This window comes from Durotheca rogersii (assembly GCF_024521655.1).
Source record: "Durotheca rogersii strain YMJ 92031201 chromosome Unknown GGS23scaffold_7, whole genome shotgun sequence".
In the NCBI taxonomy this organism is placed as follows: domain Eukaryota; kingdom Fungi; phylum Ascomycota; class Sordariomycetes; order Xylariales; family Xylariaceae; genus Durotheca; species Durotheca rogersii.
The window spans coordinates 1,029,162-1,054,081 of record NW_026251238.1 but is presented as its reverse complement, the minus strand read 5'-3'; the positions used below and the strand labels follow the sequence as shown (position 1 = coordinate 1,054,081).

The 24,920-nt window shown below is 51.3% G+C and overlaps 7 protein-coding genes and 1 non-coding gene across 8 annotated transcripts; 4 read left to right on the top strand and 4 right to left on the bottom strand.

Annotated features, from left to right (window-relative positions):
* Positions 1 to 297: 297 nt before the first annotated feature.
* On the bottom strand, positions 298 to 2,787 carry GGS23DRAFT_491667 (Mif2/CENP-C like-domain-containing protein). Its single transcript, XM_051514403.1, has 4 exons — positions 2,605 to 2,787; positions 2,365 to 2,540; positions 684 to 2,309; positions 298 to 519 (listed from the first exon to the last, which is right to left on the bottom strand). The coding sequence occupies exons 1-4, from the start codon at positions 2,682 to 2,684 to the stop codon at positions 407 to 409; spliced, it is 1,995 nt and encodes a 664-aa protein (XP_051372991.1). The 5' UTR covers positions 2,685 to 2,787; the 3' UTR covers positions 298 to 406.
* Positions 2,788 to 5,649: 2,862 nt separating this feature from the next.
* Positions 5,650 to 7,271, top strand: GGS23DRAFT_563675 (putative 35 kDa ribonuclease H). Its single transcript, XM_051516096.1, has one exon. The coding sequence runs from the start codon at positions 6,046 to 6,048 to the stop codon at positions 7,186 to 7,188; it is 1,143 nt and encodes a 380-aa protein (XP_051372990.1). The 5' UTR covers positions 5,650 to 6,045; the 3' UTR covers positions 7,189 to 7,271.
* A 136-nt stretch (positions 7,272 to 7,407) lies between these two features.
* GGS23DRAFT_604539 (root hair defective 3 GTP-binding protein) lies at positions 7,408 to 10,155 on the bottom strand (the record flags this gene model as incomplete). Its single annotated transcript, XM_051519612.1, has 4 exons — positions 7,408 to 7,694; positions 7,744 to 9,494; positions 9,555 to 9,983; positions 10,064 to 10,155. The coding sequence occupies 4 exons, from the start codon at positions 10,153 to 10,155 to the stop codon at positions 7,408 to 7,410; spliced, it is 2,559 nt and encodes an 852-aa protein (XP_051372989.1).
* A 793-nt stretch (positions 10,156 to 10,948) lies between these two features.
* On the bottom strand, positions 10,949 to 12,943 carry GGS23DRAFT_491584 (BING4CT-domain-containing protein). The gene is made up of 2 exons (XM_051514401.1): positions 12,148 to 12,943; positions 10,949 to 12,094 (listed from the first exon to the last, which is right to left on the bottom strand). The coding sequence occupies exons 1-2, from the start codon at positions 12,835 to 12,837 to the stop codon at positions 11,123 to 11,125; spliced, it is 1,662 nt and encodes a 553-aa protein (XP_051372988.1). The 5' UTR covers positions 12,838 to 12,943; the 3' UTR covers positions 10,949 to 11,122.
* Positions 12,944 to 13,410: 467 nt separating this feature from the next.
* On the top strand, positions 13,411 to 15,937 carry GGS23DRAFT_604537 (DUF663-domain-containing protein; the record flags this gene model as incomplete). The annotated part of the gene is made up of 2 exons (XM_051519611.1): positions 13,411 to 13,519; positions 13,596 to 15,937. 2 exons carry the CDS (start codon positions 13,411 to 13,413, stop codon positions 15,935 to 15,937), a joined length of 2,451 nt encoding a protein of 816 aa, XP_051372987.1.
* Positions 15,938 to 16,184: 247 nt separating this feature from the next.
* Positions 16,185 to 17,164, bottom strand: GGS23DRAFT_604536 (urease accessory protein UreG; the record flags this gene model as incomplete). Its single annotated transcript, XM_051519610.1, has 2 exons — positions 16,185 to 16,821; positions 16,974 to 17,164. The coding sequence occupies 2 exons, from the start codon at positions 17,162 to 17,164 to the stop codon at positions 16,185 to 16,187; spliced, it is 828 nt and encodes a 275-aa protein (XP_051372986.1).
* A 1,067-nt stretch (positions 17,165 to 18,231) lies between these two features.
* GGS23DRAFT_t43 lies at positions 18,232 to 18,313 on the top strand. The gene has a single exon. It is a non-coding gene; the product is annotated as a tRNA-Asp (tRNA).
* A 3,441-nt stretch (positions 18,314 to 21,754) lies between these two features.
* GGS23DRAFT_491455 (uncharacterized protein) lies at positions 21,755 to 23,564 on the top strand. Its single transcript, XM_051514399.1, has 2 exons — positions 21,755 to 23,424; positions 23,539 to 23,564. Exon 1 carries the CDS (start codon positions 22,086 to 22,088, stop codon positions 23,355 to 23,357), a length of 1,272 nt encoding a protein of 423 aa, XP_051372985.1. The 5' UTR covers positions 21,755 to 22,085; the 3' UTR covers positions 23,358 to 23,424; positions 23,539 to 23,564.
* Positions 23,565 to 24,920: the final 1,356 nt, after the last annotated feature.

Here is a 24,920-nt window from a genome sequence, read left to right as displayed (position 1 = left end):
CGCGCCCTAAGCCCCCCCAACCCGTATTCATTTCTTTTTTCCTCCTCCTCAAACGCCGTGTCTGGTCTGGGTAGCTGGCGGCGGAAAAAGGTTGCCGGTAGATCTCGGGAACAGGAGAAAGAGAAAAAGAAATACGACGGCGATGGCGACGGCGACGGCGAGGTAATGCCGCCCGAGGGCCGAAACATACACAGGAGCAGGAAACGTGAATCAACGGTTAACCTATCTTTCTTCTTTTACCCCTGTGCCCACGGCAGAGCCTCGGCTCCTCGTACAAAAACAGAAGTTCCCCGAGTGTACCGATTCTCCTCGTAGGAACGTTCCCCTTCGATTCCTCTCCGCCTCTGTTTCTCTCCCATTACGGGCGCAGCTAGGAGAAGCTGCAAAGATCGGCCGACTGCCTATTCTATTCCTGCGTCCCGCCCTGTGGCTCCTCGCTCTGGACGAGCACCTCGCAGCCCTGGGCGAAGAAGATGCGCGCCGGGTAGTCTGAGTCGTTCGTTATGCTGTAATGATTTCCTGAAACGAGCCACTCGTTAGCGTGTTCTCCTTCCCCCGCTGGGTGGTCGCGTCGTCGATGCCCATTACAAAAAGAATTATAAAAAAAAAATCGGGCATCATCATCAGAGCCCCATGGGGGGGGGGGGGAGGTTGGGTAGTTTCGTCGTCGGACTTAGACTTACCTCTTGGAACAAACCACATGCCGCCCTTCCCGATTCTGAACTCGGTCTGCGCGACGATAACCCGCACGCTACCCGCGTGCACGAAGAATACCATTTGCATCTTCCTAGAATTCTTAGTACGCTTCTCGGAGCCCGGGGGCATGTCCACGATGCCCGACCCGAAGAAGGGCATCGTCAAGGTCTTGGCGAACCGGAACGTCGCGTCCTTGATGTCCTTGAACTGGATCGCCGGTTCGGAGATGGCCAGCTCCTCCTCCACGACCTCGAGGTCGTCGTCGTCCAGCTGCTGCTGCAGCTCGTGCTCCGGGTGCCAATATATACACTCGCCCGTGATGGTGCCCGGGTCGTGTTCCCAATCATCCCGCTCTACCTCTTCCTCTTGGATGGCGGACGAGCGGCGCCCCGGCTTAGATCGCTTCGCGGGCCGTCCACGCCGCTTCCTCGGCTGCCCCTCAGGGCTCGTCTCGGCGGCGCGCATGACGCTCTTGACAGCCGGCATGACAAAGTGCCGGCCTCGGTCCTCAAAGACCTGTTGCTTCGCGCTGTCGAATACGACATGTTCTCCCTGCCAAAACTTTAGGGGTTGGTACGAGAGCCGGCCTGATCGCGTAGTTCGCATGATATTCTCTTCTTCCCGCCTCAACGTCACGAGGCCACGACCCCTGGGAAGTGGGGGACCGCGTTGGACTACGGGCGAATCGACGCCAACCCCGGACGATTTCCGCTTTCGACCCGGCTTCCCCTTTTCCTTTGTTGCGGCCGGTTTGGATGAAGTATCTTGCGCCGTCTTCTTCTCTTTCTTCTCGGTCCGCTGGCGTTTTGCATCCCTATCTTCCACATCCTCCTCTTGTTCCTGTTCCTCAGTGCTGTCCGCCGGGCTCTCTTCGGGCCTCCTACGTTTCGGCGACTTCTTCATAGGCTCGGGCTGCTTCGCCGGCTGTGCGGTTTTCGCTGGTCGCCCGCGGCGCGCCTTGGCAGAACCCTCAGCGGTCTCAGTTCGGGCAGGCGCCTCTTCCACCTGCGCTATAGGGGACTTTGGTTTACGACCTCTACGTTTCGCGACCTTTGGCTGCGGCTCCTCGTCCTCTTCCGGCTCTGGCTCGGGTACCGCGGGTAAATCGTCGTCTTGATCATCGTGATCTATAGGGTCCACTTCGTCACTACCAGCATTCGGAACGTCAATCGATGCTTCTTGACCCACTTCCACTTCCACTTCCTCCTCCTCCTCCTCCTTCTCCTCCTTCTCCTCCTCTCCCTTTCGGGGGTTGCGTCGCTTGCCCCGTGGCTCTTCGTCGGATTCAACGATAGGAGCGTGGCCGTTGGTGAGTTTTCCATTCCGGGCTTTGGCGCCATTTACTTTCGGTTGTCCGTTTGTCGAGGGCTTCATTCTGTTTTGAGAGCTACTCTGGGAGATCTTGACGAAGTCGAGTTTGCGGTTTACCGCTTGGGGGGGACTAGCCTCGCGCGTGGCTACGATGGAGCCGCGGGTGGGCGAAGAAGACGGGCCAAGATGCGGATTCTGGCGCGCCGGAGACTGGAGGTGCGTCTTGATCGGGGACCTTGCACGTGGCAACGAAGGGCGGTTCTGGCGCTGCTTAAGGGCCGTGGCTGGGCCCATCACAGACGCTACAGAGACGGGTTAGCAATGCTGAGGAGAAGGGTCCGGCGGCGCGGGGCGTACCATCGTCGATTTCCATATCCTGTTCCTCGTCCGACTCGGCACGGCCACGCCCGTTGACTCCGCGCCCGTTGACAGCGCCATTGGGCTCGTCCTTGCTAGGCGAAGAGAAGAGATCGTCGACAGCCTCAAACCCGTTTTCGTCGCGCGGGCGCTCTTCTAGCCTGAGCCCAGTTTTCCTGCGGCACGACTCATCAGCCTCGGAAAAAAAATACCATCACCTCTGAGCGCGGTAGCGAATACCTTCCCTGGACACCTAGCTCGTACACCTGGTCGCTTTGCGACTGCGTGATGCGCCGCTGGGACTGTGCTTTCGGCGGCATGACACCGTCGGGGCAATTGACGGAGAGTGTTGAATGAAAAGAAGATGCGATAGCACGGCGATTCGTGGTGGCCGGAAAATGGGTTTGAAACGGCGAGGGCGGCGGCGCGTTCGGGCGTGGTGAGACGCGTTGAAGAGATGAAATCTCGGGGGAGGGGAGGGGGGAAGAGAAGTCGACAACGACAATGTTTACACTACGTACGACCTCATGCGTGCATGTGTATGTGTGGTGTGTTGCTCTTGCAATGGCCTACTCCAGGATCCTTGGGTTGGCCCCCTAGAAAAATTAATGCGGGCCACCGCTTCTGCAGGTGCTCGGCGAGGTACCTTCTCGGGTACCGGTAAGATACAAGCATCTACACATAGCCTCCCTCCTACAGACACTTACCTAAGCATAAGTGCTGGGCGCCGCATAATCCAGGCTTCGGGTAACGTGTACGTTTAAATTCACCCATGACCCTCCGCGGGGGATGCAGAACGTAAGCAGGTTTCTGTAGGCACTTATCTCAGTGTGAATATATATAAAAGAAACATCAGGTTCGAGACCCATCGCACCTATTCTTCCTGAATGTCTTGCTGGTACAAGCATGCCAGGGCCCCCCTTCGGGGGGCCGTAGGGGTTTTAGTTTATTTAAAGGATAATTAGGTTATGGACGATATTATTATCTATTATATAAAACGTAAATATTTATTCTATCTAGAGGATAGTTATAATACGTTTAACTCTTTATTATACTAATTTATTTATAAAGGTAATTTCCTTATAAAAGTACCCTCATAAATAACCCTATAAATAATCTTATAATTACGAAGTTATTTAGAAGATATTCTATTTTTATTAGTTAAAAGTTTATATAACCCGTTTAAAGAAGATATATCTAATAAAACTATAGCATATGTAACAGGATCCTAATTTACTTACTAACGCATCTATTTTTTACCTATTTTAATTCTATTTATATATAAATTAATTTAGGTTAATTTCTCCTCGTTTAATCTAGTTGAGTTTTTTTTTATTAAATCTAGGTTAGTTTCTTTTCATTTAATCTAGGTTAATTTCTCTCTATTTAATCTAGGTTAGTTTCTCCTTCTCTAATTAAGGTTAGTTTCTCTTTATTTAATTTAAGTTGATTTCTTATTATTTAATTTTAGTTAAGTTCTTTTCATTTAATATAGGTTAATTTCTTTCTATTTAATCTAAGTTAGTTTCTTATTATTTAATTTAGGTTAGTTTCTTTCTATTTAATTTAAGTTAATCTCTCCTTATTTAATTAAGAATCGATTATTAATTAATTCTTTTTCGTAGTTAAATTTAGCGTCGATTTTTACTTACCCTTTTTCTCCTAGCCTTTAGAGAGGTTCTAAGTCTTCGATACTAAAACTTAGAGAAGCGTAAAGCACTTCGGCGTATTTTCTTTATACTTTACTATATAAAGGTATATAAAAAGTACTTTAATTAATATATAATATTAATTTAATTTATTATTATCTTATTACTACTTTAGTATTATTATTATTTATTTATAATTTTATTTATAATTTTATTTATAATTTTATTTATAATTTTATTTATAATTTTATTTATAATTTTATTTATTATTATTTATATAGAGGTAGTTCGTATTTCCTTTATTTATTTATTTTCTTTTTAAATAATTAGTTAATTTACGTTCTTCTTTTTATATTTAATTACTTATAAAATAACCTAAATACTTACGTAATATAATAATATAGTACGACATATCCTTTTAATATATTATATAATATATTACGATAGGCCTTATACCTATATAGAATAACCATAGCTCCCGTAAGTACGGGCCATGCTATATTTATTATCGAGTTTACTACCTAGCTAAATTACTATCTTTATTATTTTTACCTTAATTAAAGATTCGTTTTTATCATTAAATTCGTCGTTTCCTAATTAATATATTTATTTTAGTTATAAGCGCTTAAGTTACTTTATCGTACCGTTATAACTAAATAAATAAATAACTTTTACGTTTTACCTCTTTTCTCCCTTTACCTCTTATACCTTCGGGTTAGCGATTATTATATCTCTACGACTAAGGGGAATAGCTAAGATATAATAACTACATTAAATTCTCCGTCTTTCGATTAATATAGTAATATTAATTTTATCTATCCTAGATCATCGTACGTACCGTAGTCTTCGATAAAGTATACTTTTAAATGAACATATCCAGAACTCTAGCATCGCGTATGCTCTACGCCTCCTTAATAGCTTTTCCATTTTACGTAATGATATTTATAATATTTATAATATTTATAGTATTTCTTATATTTCTTATATTTCTTATATTTATTATATTTATTATATTTATTATATTTATTATATTTATTATATTTATTATATTTATTATATTTATTATATTTATTATATTTATTATATTTATTATATTTATTATATTTATTATATTTATTTTATATATAAAGCGTTAATATATATAACTATAAACGTTTAAATAGATTATTATATATTATATAGTTTATTTTATTATTATATTCTATTTAACTTTAAGGCTTTTATATATAAGCTAAAAGTAATTATATTAAAACGTATATTTACTTTAAGATATTAAATTATCTAATTAATATATAATTTATAGGAAAGTATAATATATAATATTAATTATTTACGTATATCGTTAATTAGTACCGTATATTACGTAACGTAAAACGTAAGCGTACGGTATATAGGTACGTAGGTACGAACGTTCTAGACGTAGGCGTACGGGTACGTAGGTACGAACGTTCTAGACGTAGGCGTGTGGCTTCGTGTGGCTTTGTAGAGCGGCTTACGTGATTATGACCGTTTCGCCATTTTCGTGGACCAATTACCTTCGTAAGACTGTGGCCTATTTCGGACTGTGGCGTAGGTTTGATCTTAGTATATTAGACTAGAGACCTCCTCCTAGGGTGCCTTAGGTATTTGGAGGGTACCTAAGGTAAGGCAGGTATATCATAGGTACCTAGGTATCTATAGATGTACCTACGTTGTAGTGGGCCTCTAACCCACGCTCACCTTCGCGCCTTGCCGTTCTAGAGACGCGTCTTCCACTAAATACTTAACCTCTAGACAGCTTCAACTCTTGAAAAGCCCCGGCTGCCTCTACCAAAAGACCACCCAGACGCTGCTCCTAACCAACTCGCCCGCTCGTTCCCTGCACCTATCCTACCCAAGTTTATAGGTTATAACCCAGTGCGACCAGCCAGTCAAATCGGACTCAAGTATCTCCATTTCTTCCGTACCGAGCGCAAAACAGCTAGCTCCCCTCCCTAGGGCAGTTCCTATCCCCCTCTCGCACTTGCTCGAGTCCCTCCCTCCGTCATCGGCCATGGAAGACATACAGATGGACGACGGCAACGCCGACCTCGATACCCCAGCATCCGACGTATTCGTCCCTCCCTCCATCCAGCGACCTGCCACACTGGCCGGCGACTCCTACACCTACTTCTCTCCCGTCCCTCCTTCTCTCCTCGGCAACGCCGAGCCTTCGACGACTGAATCTCCCGACCCCTCGCCCGCCTCGCAAGACCCGGCGCCGGCGAGCCTGCCCTGTGTCCTCGGAGTGGATGAGGCTGGGCGGGGCCCCGTCCTAGGGCCCATGGTGTATGGGGTGTTCTACCTGCCGCTCTCGCTCTCGGACGCGCTCCTCCGCGAGACCCCGGAGCACCGGTTCGACGACTCCAAGGTCCTGACGCCGGCGGTGCGCTCCGCGCTCATGCGGACGCTGTGCGCCCCGGGGTCCGCCCTGCACGCCTCCTGCAGCTGGGCCGTGTCGTGCCTGTCCGCGCGCGACATCGGCGCCAACATGCAGCGCCCCGCCGCCGCCGCCCCCTACAACCTCAACGCCCAGGCCCTCGACGCCACCGTCGACCTCATCCGCGGCGTCCTCGCCCGCGGCGTCAACGTCCGCGAGATCTACGTCGACACCGTCGGCCCCCCCGCCACCCACCAGGCCAAGCTGGCCCGCCTCTTCCCCAACGTCAACATCACCGTCGCGAAGAAGGCCGACAGCATATACCCCTGCGTCAGCGCCGCTAGCGTCTGCGCCAAGGTCACGCGCGACGCCGCCCTCGAAGTCCTGTACGAGGATCGCATCGCCCAAGGCCCCGGTGCGCCTCGCCATAGGAGTGCTCCCGGCGGCGGTAATGATGATGACAACGCCGAGAAGGAACCGGAAGCGGAGAATAAAGAGCTGAGTTGGGGCTCCGGGTATCCCTCCGACCCGCGCTGCGTCACCTGGCTGAGGAGAAACATGCATCCCGTCTTCGGCTGGGGACCCGAGTGTAGATTCAGCTGGGGAACTGCCAAGGATATGTTGGAAACGAGGGGTGGCGTCAAAGTGGAGTGGCCGGCGGACGAAGAGGATGGGACCAGTCGGCTTACCGACTTCTTCGTCGGGGGCGACAGGGAGAAGGAGGCCGACGAGTTAGGCAACTGGTTTGGCACTCCGACAGGTCTCGAGGCCTTCTAACTACGACATATTGCTGTACACATAGCTTGCACATATATAACACGCGCCGGGGTTAACATCGTGCCGTTTCCGGCATGCTAGAACTCACCCGGAACAATAGTATTCGAATTAAACAATGGTGTAACGACGACAAGTATATATCTACGATATCCTAGCCCCTTCCTGTCGCCCTTTTTACGAAAGTAGGCCAGCTCGGTTTTTTCTCCCCCTCTCCCCCCTTTAAATATCGTCGTCATCGTTGACCACCGCCTGAGATTTCTTTCCCCGACTATCTAAGTTGTCTAGACTAACCGAGCCATTATCCCGGCCCGGCATGCCAATCGCCTGTCTCGCCGTATCGTTGTTCTCAAGGAACTCGCGAAGGTGCTGCTTGCCGATCTCGACAGCCTGGTTCCAGGCGGCGTTGGTCATCTGCATCATAGGGCCCAGCAGGTTGAGGCTATACGAGACATAGAGTCCGCCGGCGATAACGATAACAAGTAGAAAGAGAATAGGATTGCGCAGAACTAATCCGGGTCAGTGGGCCAACGACAGCACGATGTCGGAGCAACTTACCAGTCAGAAATTCGTTCCACCCCAGCGCCAGCAACAATCCGTAGAAGTACAGAGGCACCTGCGTAATCCCACCGATGGCGCTGCGCTTGGCCTCGACATATACTCCATCGGCGGTCTTCTTAAACCTGACAACCAGATCCTGCCGCTTGCCCTCGCTCAGCACGGTCATCTCCTCCTCGAGGCTCTTTCCATCCTCCTCGTCGATGCCACCGATTGGCGCGAGATCATTCTCATCCTCAGGTTCCGTGCCCGGGGGTTGGTGGCCAATAAACTCAGGGAGATCTGGAGACGCATTGGCAGCGGACAGCCTGAACTTCGATAGGAGCGGGATAAGCGTCAGAGTCGACTCCCGAGCACGAGTGTATATACCCTCGATGTCATCCGCCGGCCGCCATATCCGCGGCACCCCAGCTTCGTCATACCGGAATTTGTCCTCGAAGTTTTCCCGTAACTTGAGTAGAATATTGCCTTCCATCACTTCCTCCTCAATTTTCTCCCTTAGTGCCACCCAACTCTTGCGTCGCAGACGCCATAACCCGACTTCAACCTCTCCATCGTTTGCCTCAAAGCTCTTAGCTCTCTCCACAAAGCGGCTCTCGGCCTCCTTGACGACGGAAGTAAAGACATTCCAGATACGATCCCAGAGGTCTTTCTCGCTCGCAGGCTTTTCTCCGGCTTCGGGTGCCCCGGACCCGCCCCTCCCAGAGCCAATCTTGTTGAACTCGAGTCCAACGGCATCCCCAAGTCGAGATTTGACCCAACGTTCGACTCGAGTAGCTAGTCTGCGCATCTCCTCCTTTCTTAAGCGAGCACTGACCTCGTCAAGCTCCTTCTCGAAGAGCACATATTGAGAGTTGAAGTTGGTCCACGCCACGCCTGAAATTTCCAGGCTCTGTGTTTCTTTCTTGAATATGCCCAGAGCTTTTGTTTTCTCCTTATCGACGATCTCGGCGAACTCATAGGACCCTCCCGACTTCTGACCTGCTTTTACTGCGCCAGAGACGGCATCGCTGAAAAGGGCCACGCTGGACTTGTGAGCGGCAGATAACTGCCCATGATACAACGCCTTAAGGCGTTGGTCGATTTTGCCTTCCAGGTCGGTTCGCTTCCTCGTATAGACGGTTTTGTGATACCTGCTAGCCTGCGTTTCGAACGCCTTGACACATTTCTCCCTCGCTGCAGAACCAATGCTGCCGAGATCGGGGAGCACAATCGGCTTCCCATTATGAGCGGATTCGGCTTGCTTCTCTTCCAACGGGCTAATGGCGACGTCGAAGGCTATTAAAACCTCTCGTGAAATCTCGTCGCAACGGAACTGAGCAAGGAGCTCTTGCTGCGTGGGGAGATCGAGATCCTTATTGTTAACGATCTGATCCCACACGCCCTCGGCATATACAGAAAACCCATCTGCCGGGATTCTTCGGTGGTATTCGGGCAGGAAGACACCGCCCTCAAGCTCGTGTTTGCCATGCTCCAGATGGGTCTTCGAGTTCCGATTCCCGGTAACGAATCTTCTACCTAGGTTCACGACCTCGGTCTCAAATTTGTCTGGCTGTAGGATCTTGTGAGGTAGCGCAGCAAAAGCAAAGTCGAAATAGTCTTCTATGCGTGACTTCTCCAGACCTTGTGGCTTCGAAATCGACGACCAAATTTTAGTCAGATCCTGGATTAGGGTATTTCGGAGGTTTACTAGAGGAGTGTGGCCAATATGGTCGCGGATAACGAAGAATAGGAGCGACCTAGGCGTAGATCTGAACCCATTTTCATTAGCCCTTCGTCGGCGATGTCAGCTAACCTCCTGTAAGACTTACTGAACATCCTTTAAGAACAGTTGGAGATTGACTTCGAAGACTGTCTTCAGCAACCCCATGTTTGCACCTTGGTACAATCCAACTTGGTGTTCCCATATGTTCATGATGAGCACCTCGCTAGTAGCTAGTGCGAATAGTGCGCTCTTCCTCTCGAAGTCTTGATCCTCACCCCTCTCTCGACCATCAGTACCTTCGACATCCATGACCAGGATATTGTCGGCCATGGATCCCTTTTTATTCTTGGACATCCATATTCCCTTGGTAGTTTGCCGACGTTCGACCTCGGACATGACATTGAACTGGGTACCGAATAGATAATTAAGCAGTGTGGACTTGCCGGTAGACTGAGAACCGAATACGGATATGAGGTGGTAGTTGAATCCAGTATCAGCGATATCGGTTGCTTGCAGATAGGCGTTGATATTCTGGCTACAGTATGGTGTAGGTTAGCAAGGGCAACGAAGCAGCGAACAACAGCGGTGTAGAGACACAGAGGAGGAAAGACTAACTTGAACTGCTTGTCTTCGTCTATAACTTGGATGCCATGCTCGTATTGAGCCGTGGTTGGCGCATCGCCAACAGAGGAGAAGTGACCGTTCATGGCGACACGTGAGAGGCAGAAGGTCGACGGGAAGGCCAGAGATCAATAAAAAGTAATGGGCAGATAAGTCTATGAAGAAAGGAGAAGGGCAGCCATCTCCAGACCTCGACGGAGCTGCGGTGCAGAGGGAGGGAGAGGAAGGGAGCACTAGCTGGGGGTTAAGAAAATGTGTATGTAAGTAGTAGAGCAATATGGCTTTTTGGATGCGGCATCCCTGTTGAGAGCAACAGGTGGCTGACTTGGACAAGGTGGCGGATCCGCCCTGATTCGACAGCTGTTAGTAGCCCGTACCGTCTGTAAAGGTACCACGCTGTCACTGTCACATGCACCAATGGAGGGGAGGGTGACCGCAGCAACACGACGAACGGTTGAATGATGTCAGCTGGTTTGGTCGATTGCATATCGAGGGCGGCCTCGAGGCAACGAATAAATCAGACTGCACCAAAAATGGGTTGACAGCCCAACCTTCTCCTTAGTCTCATAGAAACGAGTATGTAGACGCATACATGCATATCGCCCCCGTTCTCTCTTGCCGCTTTGTTGCATATCATTCCACACGCCCGGGTTGCTTAGGCTGCCCGACCAGCCAGGTAGCTATCCGCGTTCTAGCCATTCACTGACGAAAGGACAACAAGACTGGAAATACCTTAGGCCCCTAGACTTACCTACACGTATACGTCCGCCATAGGCCGTCATGAAATCCGATGTATCATGAAGTGGTCAAATCATCTCTTACATTCCTCACACACATCACAGACGCTCGCGGCAAGACTGGATGTCGACGGCCAAAACAGCATTTACCAAGTCCGACAGCATATCCATGGGTATAAGCCAAAGTAATTACCTCTACTCCCCTCCCTCCCTCTGTCCCTCCGTCTACGGATACACACCTATACCTATGTGGATATCATTTCCATGTCTCGGAATGGACACGTCCCACCAGAGCCATCGAGACGCCAGGGTCAGGTTATTCCTTCTTCGCAAATCTAGCCAGAGCCGGTCCAAGCTCCTCCTCCTCCTCCTTATGTTTCTGCCGCCGTTCTTGCAGCTGCTCCTTCCACACCTCTTCAACCCTGAGTCGCTTCTCGTCAATGATATTCCTAGCCTTCTGTTTTCTCAAGTATCTCTGGAGAGCGCCATTCTTTCCGCGAGCCTTCTTCCTGATTTCTGCCCCGATGTCGACAGGTTTAGCATCAAGGTCTTTCTCGGCTTGGCGCTGCTTCTCGGAACGGAGATCGAGATTCCCGATAAAGTTAGGGTCCAGAGCAATCATCTCGGGCTGGAGCTTGGTTAACAGCGACTTGACTTCGGTCTCTCGCCGCTGTTTAGGGGTCTCAAACGGATTGACTTCGAGAGCATCAAAGTTAGGCTCTCCAGCGCCAGGGACGATGATCGACGAGAACCCTTTGTCGTGGCCGATACCTAGCGTGTCCTCAAACGGGCACCAGCGAACACGTTCAATGCGCTTTTCTTGGTTGCCCCATTGCATGTACGGGCTTTGGACCTTCTCCTGCTCGACGCTGTGCTTAGAGTAGAGACCTTTCCAAATCTGCGTCTTCGTCCCCCATCCAACGGCAGTCAGGCCTCGATCTGATATTGCGATGGATGAGGCTGGCTGTCGCGTAAAGTAGTTGTTGACTTCTTTGAACATTCTAATATCCCACACAGCCATCCTACAATCTTGTCCTGCCGACACCATATACCTGCCTTCCCTATCGACCGCTAGGGATCGGACGGGCCCTCTGTGCGCAAGGAGCTTCACCAGCGGCTCTGCGGAGTTAGGAGACCACAATGTAACGGTTCCGTTATGGTGTCCCACGTGCAAGACGGCGTTATGAGGATTTTGTGTGAGAGAAACTGGGGCTCCAAGTCTCGTCGGCATTTCCGCGACGAGCTGCCCAGTCGAGGTATCCTGATACTTGAGGAAACCGTTCATACTCTAACCTTGTAGTTAGCACCTATAAAGCCACCGCACGGCCGACCGCAACTCACCAAGGTCGCCAATAGAAAGTGATACGGCAGGTATTCCATATGTGTAACCTCTTGATGCTTCCTCAAGCAATGCAGTTCGACGCCATTGTGGTCATATATGTAGACGTGCCTCTTCTGTGCCACGGCGAAATACTGGTTGTTGTGCAACCATCGCACGTCTCGCACGGTTTCGCCCAGCTGTAATTCGCATCCCAATTTGCCCTGACGCCAATCCATAGTGGCGACATGGCCTCTCCGCCCCGCCAGGAGCAATTCTCGACCAGTCCGGGAATACTCGAAGATGTACGGGCCGAGCTGATCAAGCTTCAGGTCGAATCTCTTCTTCGCTGTTTCGATGGATACCTGCGCCTGTATTTGCTCCTGGGTAACTTTATAAGTCCTTTCCATCTCATTTTCGGGCTCTAAGAAACCGCTGGTGTTCTCAAGTAGAATCTCGGCATCTTTCGCCTTCACCGTAGCCTCCTTGTATTTATTTTCTAGAGCCTTCATATTACTTCGCAATTTCTTGTCCTTGACGCTCTTAACATTGACCTTGCGTCCTCGGCCGTAGTCTCTCTGGGCCTCCTTCATCAGCCGTTGCCTTTCGCGCTCGTGTTTCGGGACGAGTTCCGCCCTAGTCCGCTTGATAACGTGAGCGCCATTGTCGTGCTTCTCCACCGAGGGTTTATGGACGTTTTCGTCGGCTTCCATCTCTATCCCTTCCCCCTCAGACGGTACCGGTGGAAACACAATATGTGATGTGTACGTGGCGATATGGTAGCCGGCCGGCGCACAGAAACGAAGGAAGGAAAGAATCGGATTGGAGGCGATCGACTAAGTACCTAAGATAAATGTAAAGAGGGTGATATTGACGCAGATGCGAAAGCGCAAATTCCTGGTGTAGAGACACGATAAGGGAGAGATTACCTGTGCGACAAGACTCGATAAGACCTGATAAGAAGTTTGGACCCCATAAAAAAGATACCTATTCTACATCTCTTATCAGCCGGTGAGTAAGCTAGCGCAGAGTACCTAGGGTAGGTACCTTACAGGCAGCCAACTTAACTCAGCACTGCCCACACAAAAAAATTTATTACCGACCTGGGAACCTGCATTTGTCAATTGCCCCTCCATCCTCCACTCCGCCCGCCCCTCCAAGGCTTTCGAGCCACCGGCCAGTATTTCAACACAACTTGTGCATAATATATCGAGCCCAAATCAGATTTCGAGCCGTCAATCGTGGCATCGCTACCGTTCCGATTCAAGGCAGGAGGTGACGGGAAAATGCCGTCTGCGGTGGCCTCTCACTCCCATCGGCCGACCAGCAAGGTCCTGCCCAAAGCTTTCAAATCCAAGAAGGCAACGAAAGGTGCTTTAAGGGATCAGGCCAAAGGTACAGCTACGATAATATGCAGACATAACAATATGATCAGAACCTTTTTTTCTCAGCTAAAACTTGACCATCACAGGTAAAGCACCCAACGAAAAGGGCCAGCGTAAGACTCCAAACCAACAAGTCGTGTCGAAAATCGACCGTCGCAACCAGGCAAAACAGCGTCAGCTGTCCAAGCATAGGGAACACCAGAAGGACGCGTCCATCTTCTCTGGGCGAGACGGTGCGCCTAGAATTATTGCCGTAGTGCCACTTTGCCCAGACAGCGACGTCTCCGCGGCTATCGACAACCTCAATACCAGCCTCGATATCGAGCCCGGCATCGAGCCCGACATCTCCGAATCCAGCTTCCGAGTGTCTGTCGACCGGTTCAAACAGAAGCTTCAGTATGTACCGGTTGGGAGGGATCTCACGGCATGTATGGATGCTGCGAGAGCAGCCGACTTCGTCGTTTTCGTACTCTCTTCGGAAGTGGAGGTTGACACCCTGGGCGAGCTCATTATCCGGAGCATCGAGAACCAAGGCATGTCGACCCTTTTCACCGTCGTGCAGGGCTTAGAAAAGGTCCAACCCGCGAAAGCTAGACCGGACGTCGTCAAATCCTTGGCTTCATTCATGGCACACTTCCACCCAGGACAAGATAAAATATACAGTCTTGACTCGAGACAAGAATGCTCGAATCTTATGAGGTCCCTCTGCACCACAACGCCGAAGGGGATTAATTGGCGAGACCAGCGGTCGTGGATGCTCGTAGACGAGGTTCAATGGCCGCTTACTGAGACCGAATCGACAATACTAACAGGCGTCGTTCGAGGCAAGGGTCTTAGGGCTGATCGTCTCGTTCACGTAGCAGATTGGGGAACCTTCCAGATAGAAAAGATCACAGCTGCGCCAGTCCCAACCAAGAAACGCAAAGCCGATGGAATGCCCGTAGAGGAGACGCAACTCGGTAATGTTCTGGATGTTCCAGATGAAGACCAAGATGATCTCGCCGAATTAGCGCCGGAAGAAGTGACAATGGATGACGCCGAATCTGAAGGCGGAAACAAGTCCATTGCTACGGCCAACCAAAAAGGAGTCCTTCTAGATGATCATCACTATTTCTCTGAGGAAGAGCCCGAGGAATACGCTCGCCCGAAGAAACTACCTAAAGGAACGTCGTCTTACCAAGCCGCGTGGTTCCTTGAGGACGTATCAGATTCCGAGTCTGAGTTAGATGACGTAGAGATGGAAGACGCTCAGCTCGAGGACATTCCCGCCGCCCCAGAAGACGGTATCGAGGGTATTATCGTGGACGAGCCCAGCGAGGCCGCCATGTCAGAATACCCTCGGTCAGAGATATTTATCGAACCAAACGAGGAAGAGGATGCTGTTCAATTGGAGGCATATAGGGCATGGAAACGCGACGAGGCGGAAGATGATAAGGAGTTCCCAGACGAGATAGAGTTGCACCCAAACGTTCTTGCGAAAGAACGCCTGTCCAAATACAGAGGGCTGAAGAGTCTGCGGACGAGTCCCTGGAATACGGAGGAGGACCGACCGTATCAACCAGAAGAGTGGTCGAGGTTATTGCAGATTTCCGACTACCAATCTTCCCGAAACCGGTCTGTGCAAGAGGCTCTCGTCGGCGGGGTGACGCCAGGAACGAGGGTTCACGTCCATCTCAAAGGTGTCCCCCGGGATTTAAAGAAGTTGAATGTCCCTTCAAGACCGGTCACACTCTTTTCACTCCTACGGCACGAGAACAAGAAGACATCATTGAATTTCGACGTAACCCACAAGGAAGACTACGATAAATCTATCAAGGCCAAGGAGGAGCTCATTGTCCAGTGTGGACCTCGACGATTCGTGGTCAACCCCCTATTTTCCCTTCCGGGTAATACGGAGAATGATGTCCACAAGTACTGTCGCTACCTCCACCCTGGCCAATCCGCGGTTGCGACATTCGTTGGCCCCATCACTTGGGGGTCTGTACCTACATTGATATTCAAGCGAACGACCCCTCAAGATAGCGGAGGAACCGGAGTATCCCTACACCTAGTGGCAACGGGAACCACTCGGGCACCCTCAACGTCGAGAGTAATCGCAAAGCGTGTCATCCTGACCGGCCACCCCTATCACATCCACAAGAAAGTCGTTACCATCCGGTACATGTTCTTCCACCGAGAGGACGTAGACTGGTTCAAGGCGCTGCCTCTTTGGACGAAACGAGGGAGAACGGGGTATATCAAAGAGGCCCTTGGCACACATGGGTATTTCAAGGCCAACTTTGACGAGAGGATCAACCCGCAGGATGCCGTTGGCGTTAGCTTATACAAGCGAGTGTGGCCGCGGAATGCCACGCCTTTTACCGGACCACTCTTAGAAGAAGAGGAGACAGGGCCACAAAATGAGGCTATGGACGAGGATATGAAATAGTCAACTATGCGTACGGAGTGTCGACAGGCTTGTTAGGTAAACGATTATTTGTATTCGGGCACATGGCAAACAGCTCGAGGCTGGGTCGGTAGGATCATTCGATGATGAAAATATTAGATTCCATCTCGTATTAACCAAATCGCGTTTCGTCCAGCGTGACAACTCTCTTTTATTATTTGTATTGATGGAGCGGTAGACGCATTCGTTTGACAATCCCTAGCATATTCATACCGTATATATAGGTTAGTTAGACCAGCGTCTCCAGACCCTCCGTGGGTTTCGGACCCCCCTTTGCTCTACAAGCTTCCTCGGCGCCACTGGCCTTCCAGGCGCTAACGATGAGGTTGATGATGTGGTCAACACCGACGCCCTTCTTGACCTGGGCAAAAACGGTTGGGCCACCCTCGCGCATCTTGCGGGCGTCACGCTCCATGACGGCGAGGTCAGCGCCGACGGCCTCAGCAAGGTCAGTCTTGTTGACGACGAGGAGGTCACTTTGGGTGATGCCGGGGCCGCCCTTGCGAGGGATCTTGTCGCCGCCACTGACGTCGATGACGTAGATGATGAAGTCGGCGAGCTCGCGACTATAGTTGGCAGCGAGGTTGTCGCCGCCAGACTCGATGAGCAGAATATCGGTGGCGAAGGCGCGGTGAAGATCTTCGAGGGCGGTGAGGTTGGCGGATACGTCCTCGCGGACGGCGGCGTGGGGGCAGCCGCCGGTCTCGATGGCGCGGATGCGGCTCACGGGCAGCGCCCGGTGCTTCGTGAGAAACTCGGCGTCCTCGCGCGTGAAGATGTCGTTGGTGACGGCAGCGATGGAGTACTGCGAGCGCAAGGCGAGGCACAGGGCCAGCATGAGGGCGGTCTTGCCGGAGCCGACGGGTCTAGAGGGGGAGATATGGATGGCTCAGCTCACAGCTCTGATCCAGGCGGGTGTTCGCAGGCCAACCTCGTCTGTGCCTCGTAGAGGAAACAAAGAAGCCAGGCCCGATATGCCAAACTATAGGGGGAGGGGGATACCTGTCTGACCACTTACCCTCCAATGCCTACGGTAAAGGCGCGCTCATTCCAGTTCCGGCCCTCAATAATAGGCATCTCGCGGCCAAGAAAGCTCCCCGGCCCACCAAGAATCTCGTGTGAGTGTCCATGCTCGGCAATAGAGAAGCCACCGTGAGAATGTGCCGTTAAGCCGCCATCGTGAGAGTGGGTGTGGCCTACAGCCTCCATTGTGGCAAGTCTCGGTGACGACGACGGACTCGATACTCCGGCTATCCAAGCGGCGTATCAAGCCAGGCTTTACGGGACGGAGCTGACGCTTCTCAGAAACGCTTCTCAGAAAAAAGACTTTACCGCCGGGTTAGGGCGGGTGGTGGTATAGCTGAAGTTGGTTCTTTGGGTATGCAGGCCAGTGAAAATCTACCTAGTGTAGTGTAACTCGATCTGGATTGATCTGACCGATACCTCTATACCCGCACGTAGGGAGAGATGCCTATCTAAGTAGCAGAGGAGGTACCCAACCTATCCAATGCCTACATATCTCTACCTCCTCAGACCTACCTCAGGTACTTACCCCCTTCCAACCCACCTACGTGATCCTAGACAGCGTATGTACTTCACAGCTATCCGCGCAATTCTAGCCTAGTGGGAGTCCGCGATGTGAGATCTTATCGGTAGTGTGATGAGGGGCCTTATCTTATCAGCCGACTAGCGATTTAGAGTAATGAAGATTACGCCTACGTAAGAATCAGAATCTACCCCGCTTTGGAGAACCGTCGGTGACAATGCTTTCAATGTGGTAAGGCGCCTCTCGCGGCTTCAACTTGGTATTGAAGGCAGGTAGACACCTCTTAGTAGCAGAGACATTGAGACATCAACTACCTAGGTATAATAGAATCCTGGCTACCGTAAAAGTATTACCCACATACCGTGTAGGGTATACACATCGGCACAAACGCATTGTCTGCAGTTGAGGACTTGGAAGCTCAGTAGGGGTGAAGCAAATTTATATATCTACCTGCGTAGAAGGCATCTGCGGTGCCTTTACTAATAGGTATGAGGTACCTATTATATTCAGTTACCTAATACCCAACTTCCAATATGGAAGGGCCCCCACCTAAATGAACACTTATGTAAGCAAGGACAACAAGGTACTCCACTGGCACTCCGGTGCGGGTTGCTCTCCTTTCCGCCGAAAGACCTGCAATCATTATAGGACATCTTTAGTGAATAGTTTGTCAACCAGGCAAATCCAATCACCACTCCCAGAGTGGTCAGGTTCCTTGAGTGGGTTCCAATCTCGATTGGTCTAGTGGTCAGGATACCTGCTTGTCATAGGACAATACGCAGGTGGCCGGGGTTCGATTCCCCGATCGAGAGCTTTTTTTTCGTATTTTCACCGTTACTTAGGAACAACAACCATATTAGTTATCTCCCATCTCTGCTAGTGGGCGGTTTCGCTTACCACATACGCAATGTTCTTCGCCAAGGAGGAGATGAGTTGACGGACGTTCTTTTCGGTTTCTTTTTACGATGTCCCCCCCTGCTCTCCGATATGTCGGTCACCTCTCAAGCGGGGCAAGGAGGGGAGCACGAGTTTTCACCAACGTTATGTAGGTGTAATGAACCTACCTATCTCTCTATACCTATGAATATATATACACAGAGAGAGAGAGAGAGCTGGCTTTAATGTGGCCGCTCTTTTTCACTTGGTAGGTCAATCATTATACCACCTACACACCGACCTTCGTCTTAGACATTCGATCCGTCGATCATATTACCTCTTCAAGCCTACTAACCCTTGAATGAATGACACTCTCCATTGCCTCCCCCTCCCCTTCGTCTCTACTGGCCGTCCCAACATGGCTTATAGCCCCGAGTACCTCGCCGCCCTAAGGCTTGAGCCTCAATTCGACGAATCGCTCTTGTATCCAGACTCGGACCATTCGAGACGTTTGAGATTGAAACCTCGAGATTACCTGAACGAGTACCGTACAGATTATCCATATCATCGTACACGTTAGCCCCAGCATTCATCTCCGTTCCGACATCGTCCAGGGCGCCGGGTCCGTCGCCATTTCTCCGCAACGATCGTCGCGTAGTAGCACGTAATGCGTGCCTCCTACATGCCCACGCACGTATGAGTATATTCATACATACGCCCACCGGACCTATTTTCAGGCCTCCGAGTGGATGGCGCAAGGAATAATCTCCAGTTGCACCGACGACCCCTTTGGCCCCGCATACCGGGGCACTTTTTATGACGAATCTACTAGTACATTGAGGCCGCCGCCCGCCTACATACACCTTATATCCGTCGCATTCTGGTTTGTTGTTGCGCGTATTTTCATCCATATAAGCCCGACGGGTGCAAGCGACTATTGGACGGGTAGCGTATCAGGCGCTGCCGCTCACGAAGTTGATATACGTGTATACCAACAATTGCCATGTGCAACTGGTACCTACACATACCTACCTAGGAGGTAGGTAGGCGTAATCGGGATGTGCTGCAAGTAGCCGTTGTCCGTCAGAGGTGCACCCAGCGTGCCCGGTGGCGGACTGCACGCGCGCCCAGATCCGCCCGCCCTCTCTCAATCCCGACTGCCTACCCAGACAAACCTGCCTGCCGATCTGGCCATTAACTGCGGTATTATTAGGCGCGTTTGTGCCTGACTGGATCTACCCGCTCTGGCGAGGCCTCTGGATCCGACTACAGTCGTTCCAAGTTGAGATTGGTCTCTTGCCGCCCACATTCGTTAGCTTCCGGCGGCGAGGCGCGAGTGGGCGAACATTTGAAATACCAAAGGGAAAAAAAAAAGGAGAAAAAGAAAAGGCCAGGAATGGCACGGTACGGCAAGGTGCCTGTTAGGTAAATGCATATGTATTCGCCAAGAGGCACGTCCATTGATTGGTGCTCGACGGCGCAGAGTTGCATCTATAGACTCCAGCAACCAGCTAAACCTGTCGAGGGGGCGTCGAAGGGATTTACCCATGCAGAGTCGCTGCAGAGCTGGTATGATTTTATGTAACCATCTCAAAGTGCCGGTTGGCGAGAACTCGACGATAAGTAAATATGCCACCTATTGGAGGCCGAGGGGGCGGTCATACTGAGTACACATCTGGAGGTAGGTACCTGAGCAGACCTATAGTATGCGTATGTTATGTACCTACCTAGGCAGGTATGCAAATATGCGAGTTATGTGCCCCTGATGTCCTCAGTATGGGCAGGCGATAAATTCGGCACAATGTTCCTAACGTACCAAGGTAACTGTTATGCAACCTGTGCCACATAGAACTCGACACGGCTGGACTTAAACTTGAACCCAGGGCCCCTGGCGTTTGGCAGAGTACGTGCCATCCGGTGCCTTGGGGGGTACTATCACAACGTAAAACGGGCGGTTTAGGTACCTCCCTATATTAGGCACCTTGGGTACTTTCTAATCTCGTACACGAGGAGGGAGGGTGCACGCGCATATATCCGCACATACCTACATACGTGCATACATTCATACATACAGGCTGCAGAGGGCGTGATTTCGGCGCCATCCCCGGGTTGCGGCAGCTGGACGCCGACGCGCCTGGTGGGGCGATACGTACCTGATGATACCGTCCGGACAACCGACGCTGTGCGACAAGATCGAGGGCTAGATCGAATCCCCTAATTTACCCTCCGTTTGCGGTGCCTGGGGTGCTGATAATACGTACCTCGGACCAGCAACTCTCTGCACGCCCTCTCCTCCCCGTGTCGGCCTGCTTACCTCTTCTTCTTCCGCTCTCCTCTTCCCCCTGGGGAAAGAAAAATTCGCCAGGCTACATGCATGCAAGCCATCCGGCACAGGCCAATCTACAGACCAGGCTCGGATTGGGGGGGGATTGTCATGTAGTATACGACCGGGATCGCGACAAGGATCCAGCCGCCATGGATCCCTTCTCCATCGGCCCCCCCTCCTCAATCTTGCTACGTACGGCCCACCTCACACGCCAACTTGCCTGCCTACACGGTAAGCTACCCGCTCACGTACGGATTCACAGATGATACCCCCAAACGATGGCCCATCAGACCGCCTCCCTCGTTCCTCGCGAGAGGGCGTCGTAGTGCATGGGAGATACGGGGCCGGGTAAATTGTGGCACCAAGAGCGCGTCTCGGCCCTGGGTGGCAAGCCTACAAAGATCTCAGCGTGCAGAAAGCAGGGTGGTAAGGGGGGAGTCGAGGTCACGCAGTCGCCCGAAGCCATTAGCATCCCCATGCTCCATCTCTTCTCAGCATAGCTAGCTACAGGAGGCTAGCTAGCTACCTGGCCAACGATGGTGGGTAGTCAAGTGATGGCCCGCCCTCGTTCGGTTGCCGTTCACGAGCCCCCCTTGTGTGCTCACGTTACATAGTATGTTGAAGTTGCTTCACCTGCTTGGCCGAGACAGGCGCATCGCATCCCTCGACCTCGGACGCAGGCCCCAGATCGCCATCCCTCAAATAAAGAGGCGTCGACCTCCCCGATGTATACCTGGGCCATGGGTATACATATGTATGAGAGGGATCGCCCTATCACATAGACCCCCCCCATCGCACACCACAGAGACCACACGTTATTATTACTTACCACACACAGTTGATACCACTCACAGATACTACTCACGGATACCACCGTAGCCCTATCTGCCCTTTCCGTCATGACTCCGGTATAGATCCTTGGGCGACACCAGGAAGGGTTCCCTTTAGTTTGTCGACGCCCCAGCCAGACAGATCTGGGTAGATGTCTGGTTTAGCTCGGACAGTCGACCAATTCATAACACCGTCCGCTGTCCTAAGAACAGAGTAGAGGCTCTAGAAGCCCTCTCGAAGCATACGACGCGGAACCACCTACACGGCATGAGATTTATGTAGAAGGGAGACAGTGGCTCTACAGGAACAGGAGCGAGAGGCGAGGATTCATTAACCGTTTACTAGCTTCCCTTGTTAAAGACAGACAGTTTCCTTTCTTCTCCTTGCCGGCTTCCGACTCATCTATTTGGATTGTTCTTGCCTTTGAATTCTACGAATTTAATATCTGCCTTGTTTCGCTTCCCCCCTTCTTTTCTCACGTCTCGACATTCTTCGGCGTACCACGTTTTTCTCTTTGCTTCCCCACATCCGGCTAAGCAGAGTACGGCGCAATGATACAGCTCGCTATGAATTACCACCACACCGATGATCAGCGAGCGTCGGGCTTGGGCAGGCAAGCCGCCGCTAAGCCGGTCCCATTCAAGCAGAGCTACTCAAAGCAAGGCCGGCACGCAAAGCCTCAGCCCTTCGATGCTGATGATCTGCGCCGGCGACTTTACGTAGTGATGGCGGAGCAGAACCGCAGGGACAGGCTGCAAGAAGAAGAGAGGTCGACACCGAAGAGGGAGCAGGCCGCACCATCAAATCGACCGGGGACGAAGAAGACGGATACAGCTGCCCCCAATCCGGCCATTGCGCACCCAGAGGCTAGCGAGGCCAGTTTTTCGGCAAGAATAGGGAAAAGTAGGATTCCTGTACCGAGTTCGCTATCGAAGGAAACCCGCGCCCGCTCGTCAGAACCGAAGCTGGGGCGGCCAGCGTCGAAACCCACCCAAAACCAGTTGCGGCGCAAACCGTCATCATCGCCGTCGGCAACCGAGTCGACAGTGTCCCCAACAGAGAACCTCACAAGAATCCCGTCTCCGTCGGCTGCAGCATATCATCATGTCCCGCAGCAGGCCGCGGCGCAATTCGAGAGAACCGCGACGGCTAACGGCATGCGCGAGAGAAACGTAGTCCACAGCTTATCCCAAGCCGCGCTCCGCTTCCACGCCGAGGGCCGGCCGTTAGAGTTCGCCGAGCTCGACGCTGGTCTGACGCCGGCGCAGCAGAACTCCGCTCTGCGGAGGGCACGGAGCTATCGCGAGAAGATTCACGAGCGCAATCAATTCCAGGACCCTCGGCCCGTCTCGGACGAGCGCAGCGGCAGCTTTGTGGAAGAGGCCCGCGCGCAGAACGGCCGCCGCCGGTATAGCATGCCAGTCAAGCCGGAGAGGAAGGGAGGTGGTGGGGGCGGCATCGGATTTATCCCGGAGAACTACGAGGTGCCGCCAGTGGCGTCTCTGGGCCCCGCACCCGTTGACGAGATACGCTTAGAGGAGACGCAGGTCGTCGATCCGCCGATCATAACACGGGACCACCGTGTCGACTGGTCGCAGAGCGACGAGCCCGGCGAGAAACCCAAGACAATGAAGGTTCCGCTGCTAAAGAGGGTAGACTCCATATGGACACTCAAGGGCAAGCTCGGGCATCTGGGGAAGGGAGGCAGTAAGCCAGACGAAAAGATGCCGACGGTTCGGGAGAAGCAGGAGTTGGGGCCTACGTCGCCTTCGTCATCCAAGTTCCCGAAATTGGGGTTTTTTAGCAGGTTCAGGCGAATGTAGAGAAGATATAAGGGGAGGGGGAAACGACCACATAGCATGACCGCCATGAAAAAGACGTAGACGACGTGTACGTAATGATACCTACAACTTAACAATAACTTATCTGCCACCTATTCTTTTCCAAGTAGACACGTACTTTCATCCGCACGATCGAGATAGATATTTACTAAAAGTGCACGAGGCGCTCCCTCGAGTCTCACCCAAGGCCTGACAAGTGTATCCAGCCGATTCAAAAATAATGCATACGACCCTGTGCCCCTCGTCGCCATCTCTTCCAACGCCCTAAAAATTAGGAAAAAGAAAAAGAAAACGTCAGATTAACTGGATTCTGCCGTCTTGACTTGGACTTAGATTTAAGGATGCCTATGTCCAATAGCCAACAGATATCTAAATACACTTATATTTATACTCAATGCAACAGAATCGTGCTAGTCTAGCGGGCATCCCGGGCAATAACAGCACCTTTCTGCATTATTGCCGTTAGTCCAACTAATAGTAGACGATTCACAGAAGACGGCCGCCGCCACTACGACTAACTATCCTCTATGATAGCGTGCAGGTATAGGTATATATAAGGGGATGCAGGGGTAGGTATTGTACTATAGTGTCTCGTCCTTACTAAGCCTACAAGACATGGAGCGCGAGCCCAAAGGTTGTCGGAAAGCCTGCAGCTCTATCAAGCCATCTTAATTATTTGCCTGCTCCTGGCGCCGTATCCGCTCGATGGTTTCGCCAGTGTCCAAACTACCGAGCCTTGTCGAAACAATAGATGGCATCCTATGGAGCCGTGGCCGTTTTCACTGAAGGGGGGATCTTCGGCTTCGCCGTAGCTCGAATAGGTAGGTCTATACAAACAAACCTGCTAAACAACCAAGGCATCATCAGACCTTACAGAGCGAGCTCTGTTTACTTGCCTATTTCCAGCCGTGAAGAGAATGTGAGGAAACAAATAATAACCTAGACAGGAAATGTGCGAAGAGAGGAGAAGGGGAGGGTAGGGGGTTCTACGAGCTTAGGCCAATGCCCATCACGTTTGAATACGACACGAGCGGGATTTTACCGGCTAATCATTCGGGAGAGCATCTAGTAGATAATTAATGATTCCATACGGGGTTTCTTTGCTAGGGGGAACTTAGCGTGGTGAGGTGAATCTAACCGAAGCTGCCCGATTTTCAACCCGTTAATTACTCGGGCGAACACCTGAGGTTTGAGCATTCACGATGCACTTACAACCAACCCGAGCGCAAAGAAATCGTGCACAGTATGCTGAGGCGAAGATTTGGGCCGCACATGATGGTACGAATCATCCCGATGAGGCTGGATGGTGTCGATGAACCTATATAAGGGGCGTCAATCCCAAGATAGGGGGATATTGCCAAACCCACCCTATCTTCCTCGAAAATCCCCCAATAGGAACAGGCTGTCACATATAATCGGTATCCCCTTACGGATTTCTGATCGTGTCCCGTCTTTGTCAAGCCTGCCGCGAGAGTCTTCGCACTCTTAGCTGTCCCGCCCCAGGATGTATCTTTCCAATGCCCACTATAGCGGTAGGCCGGGTAC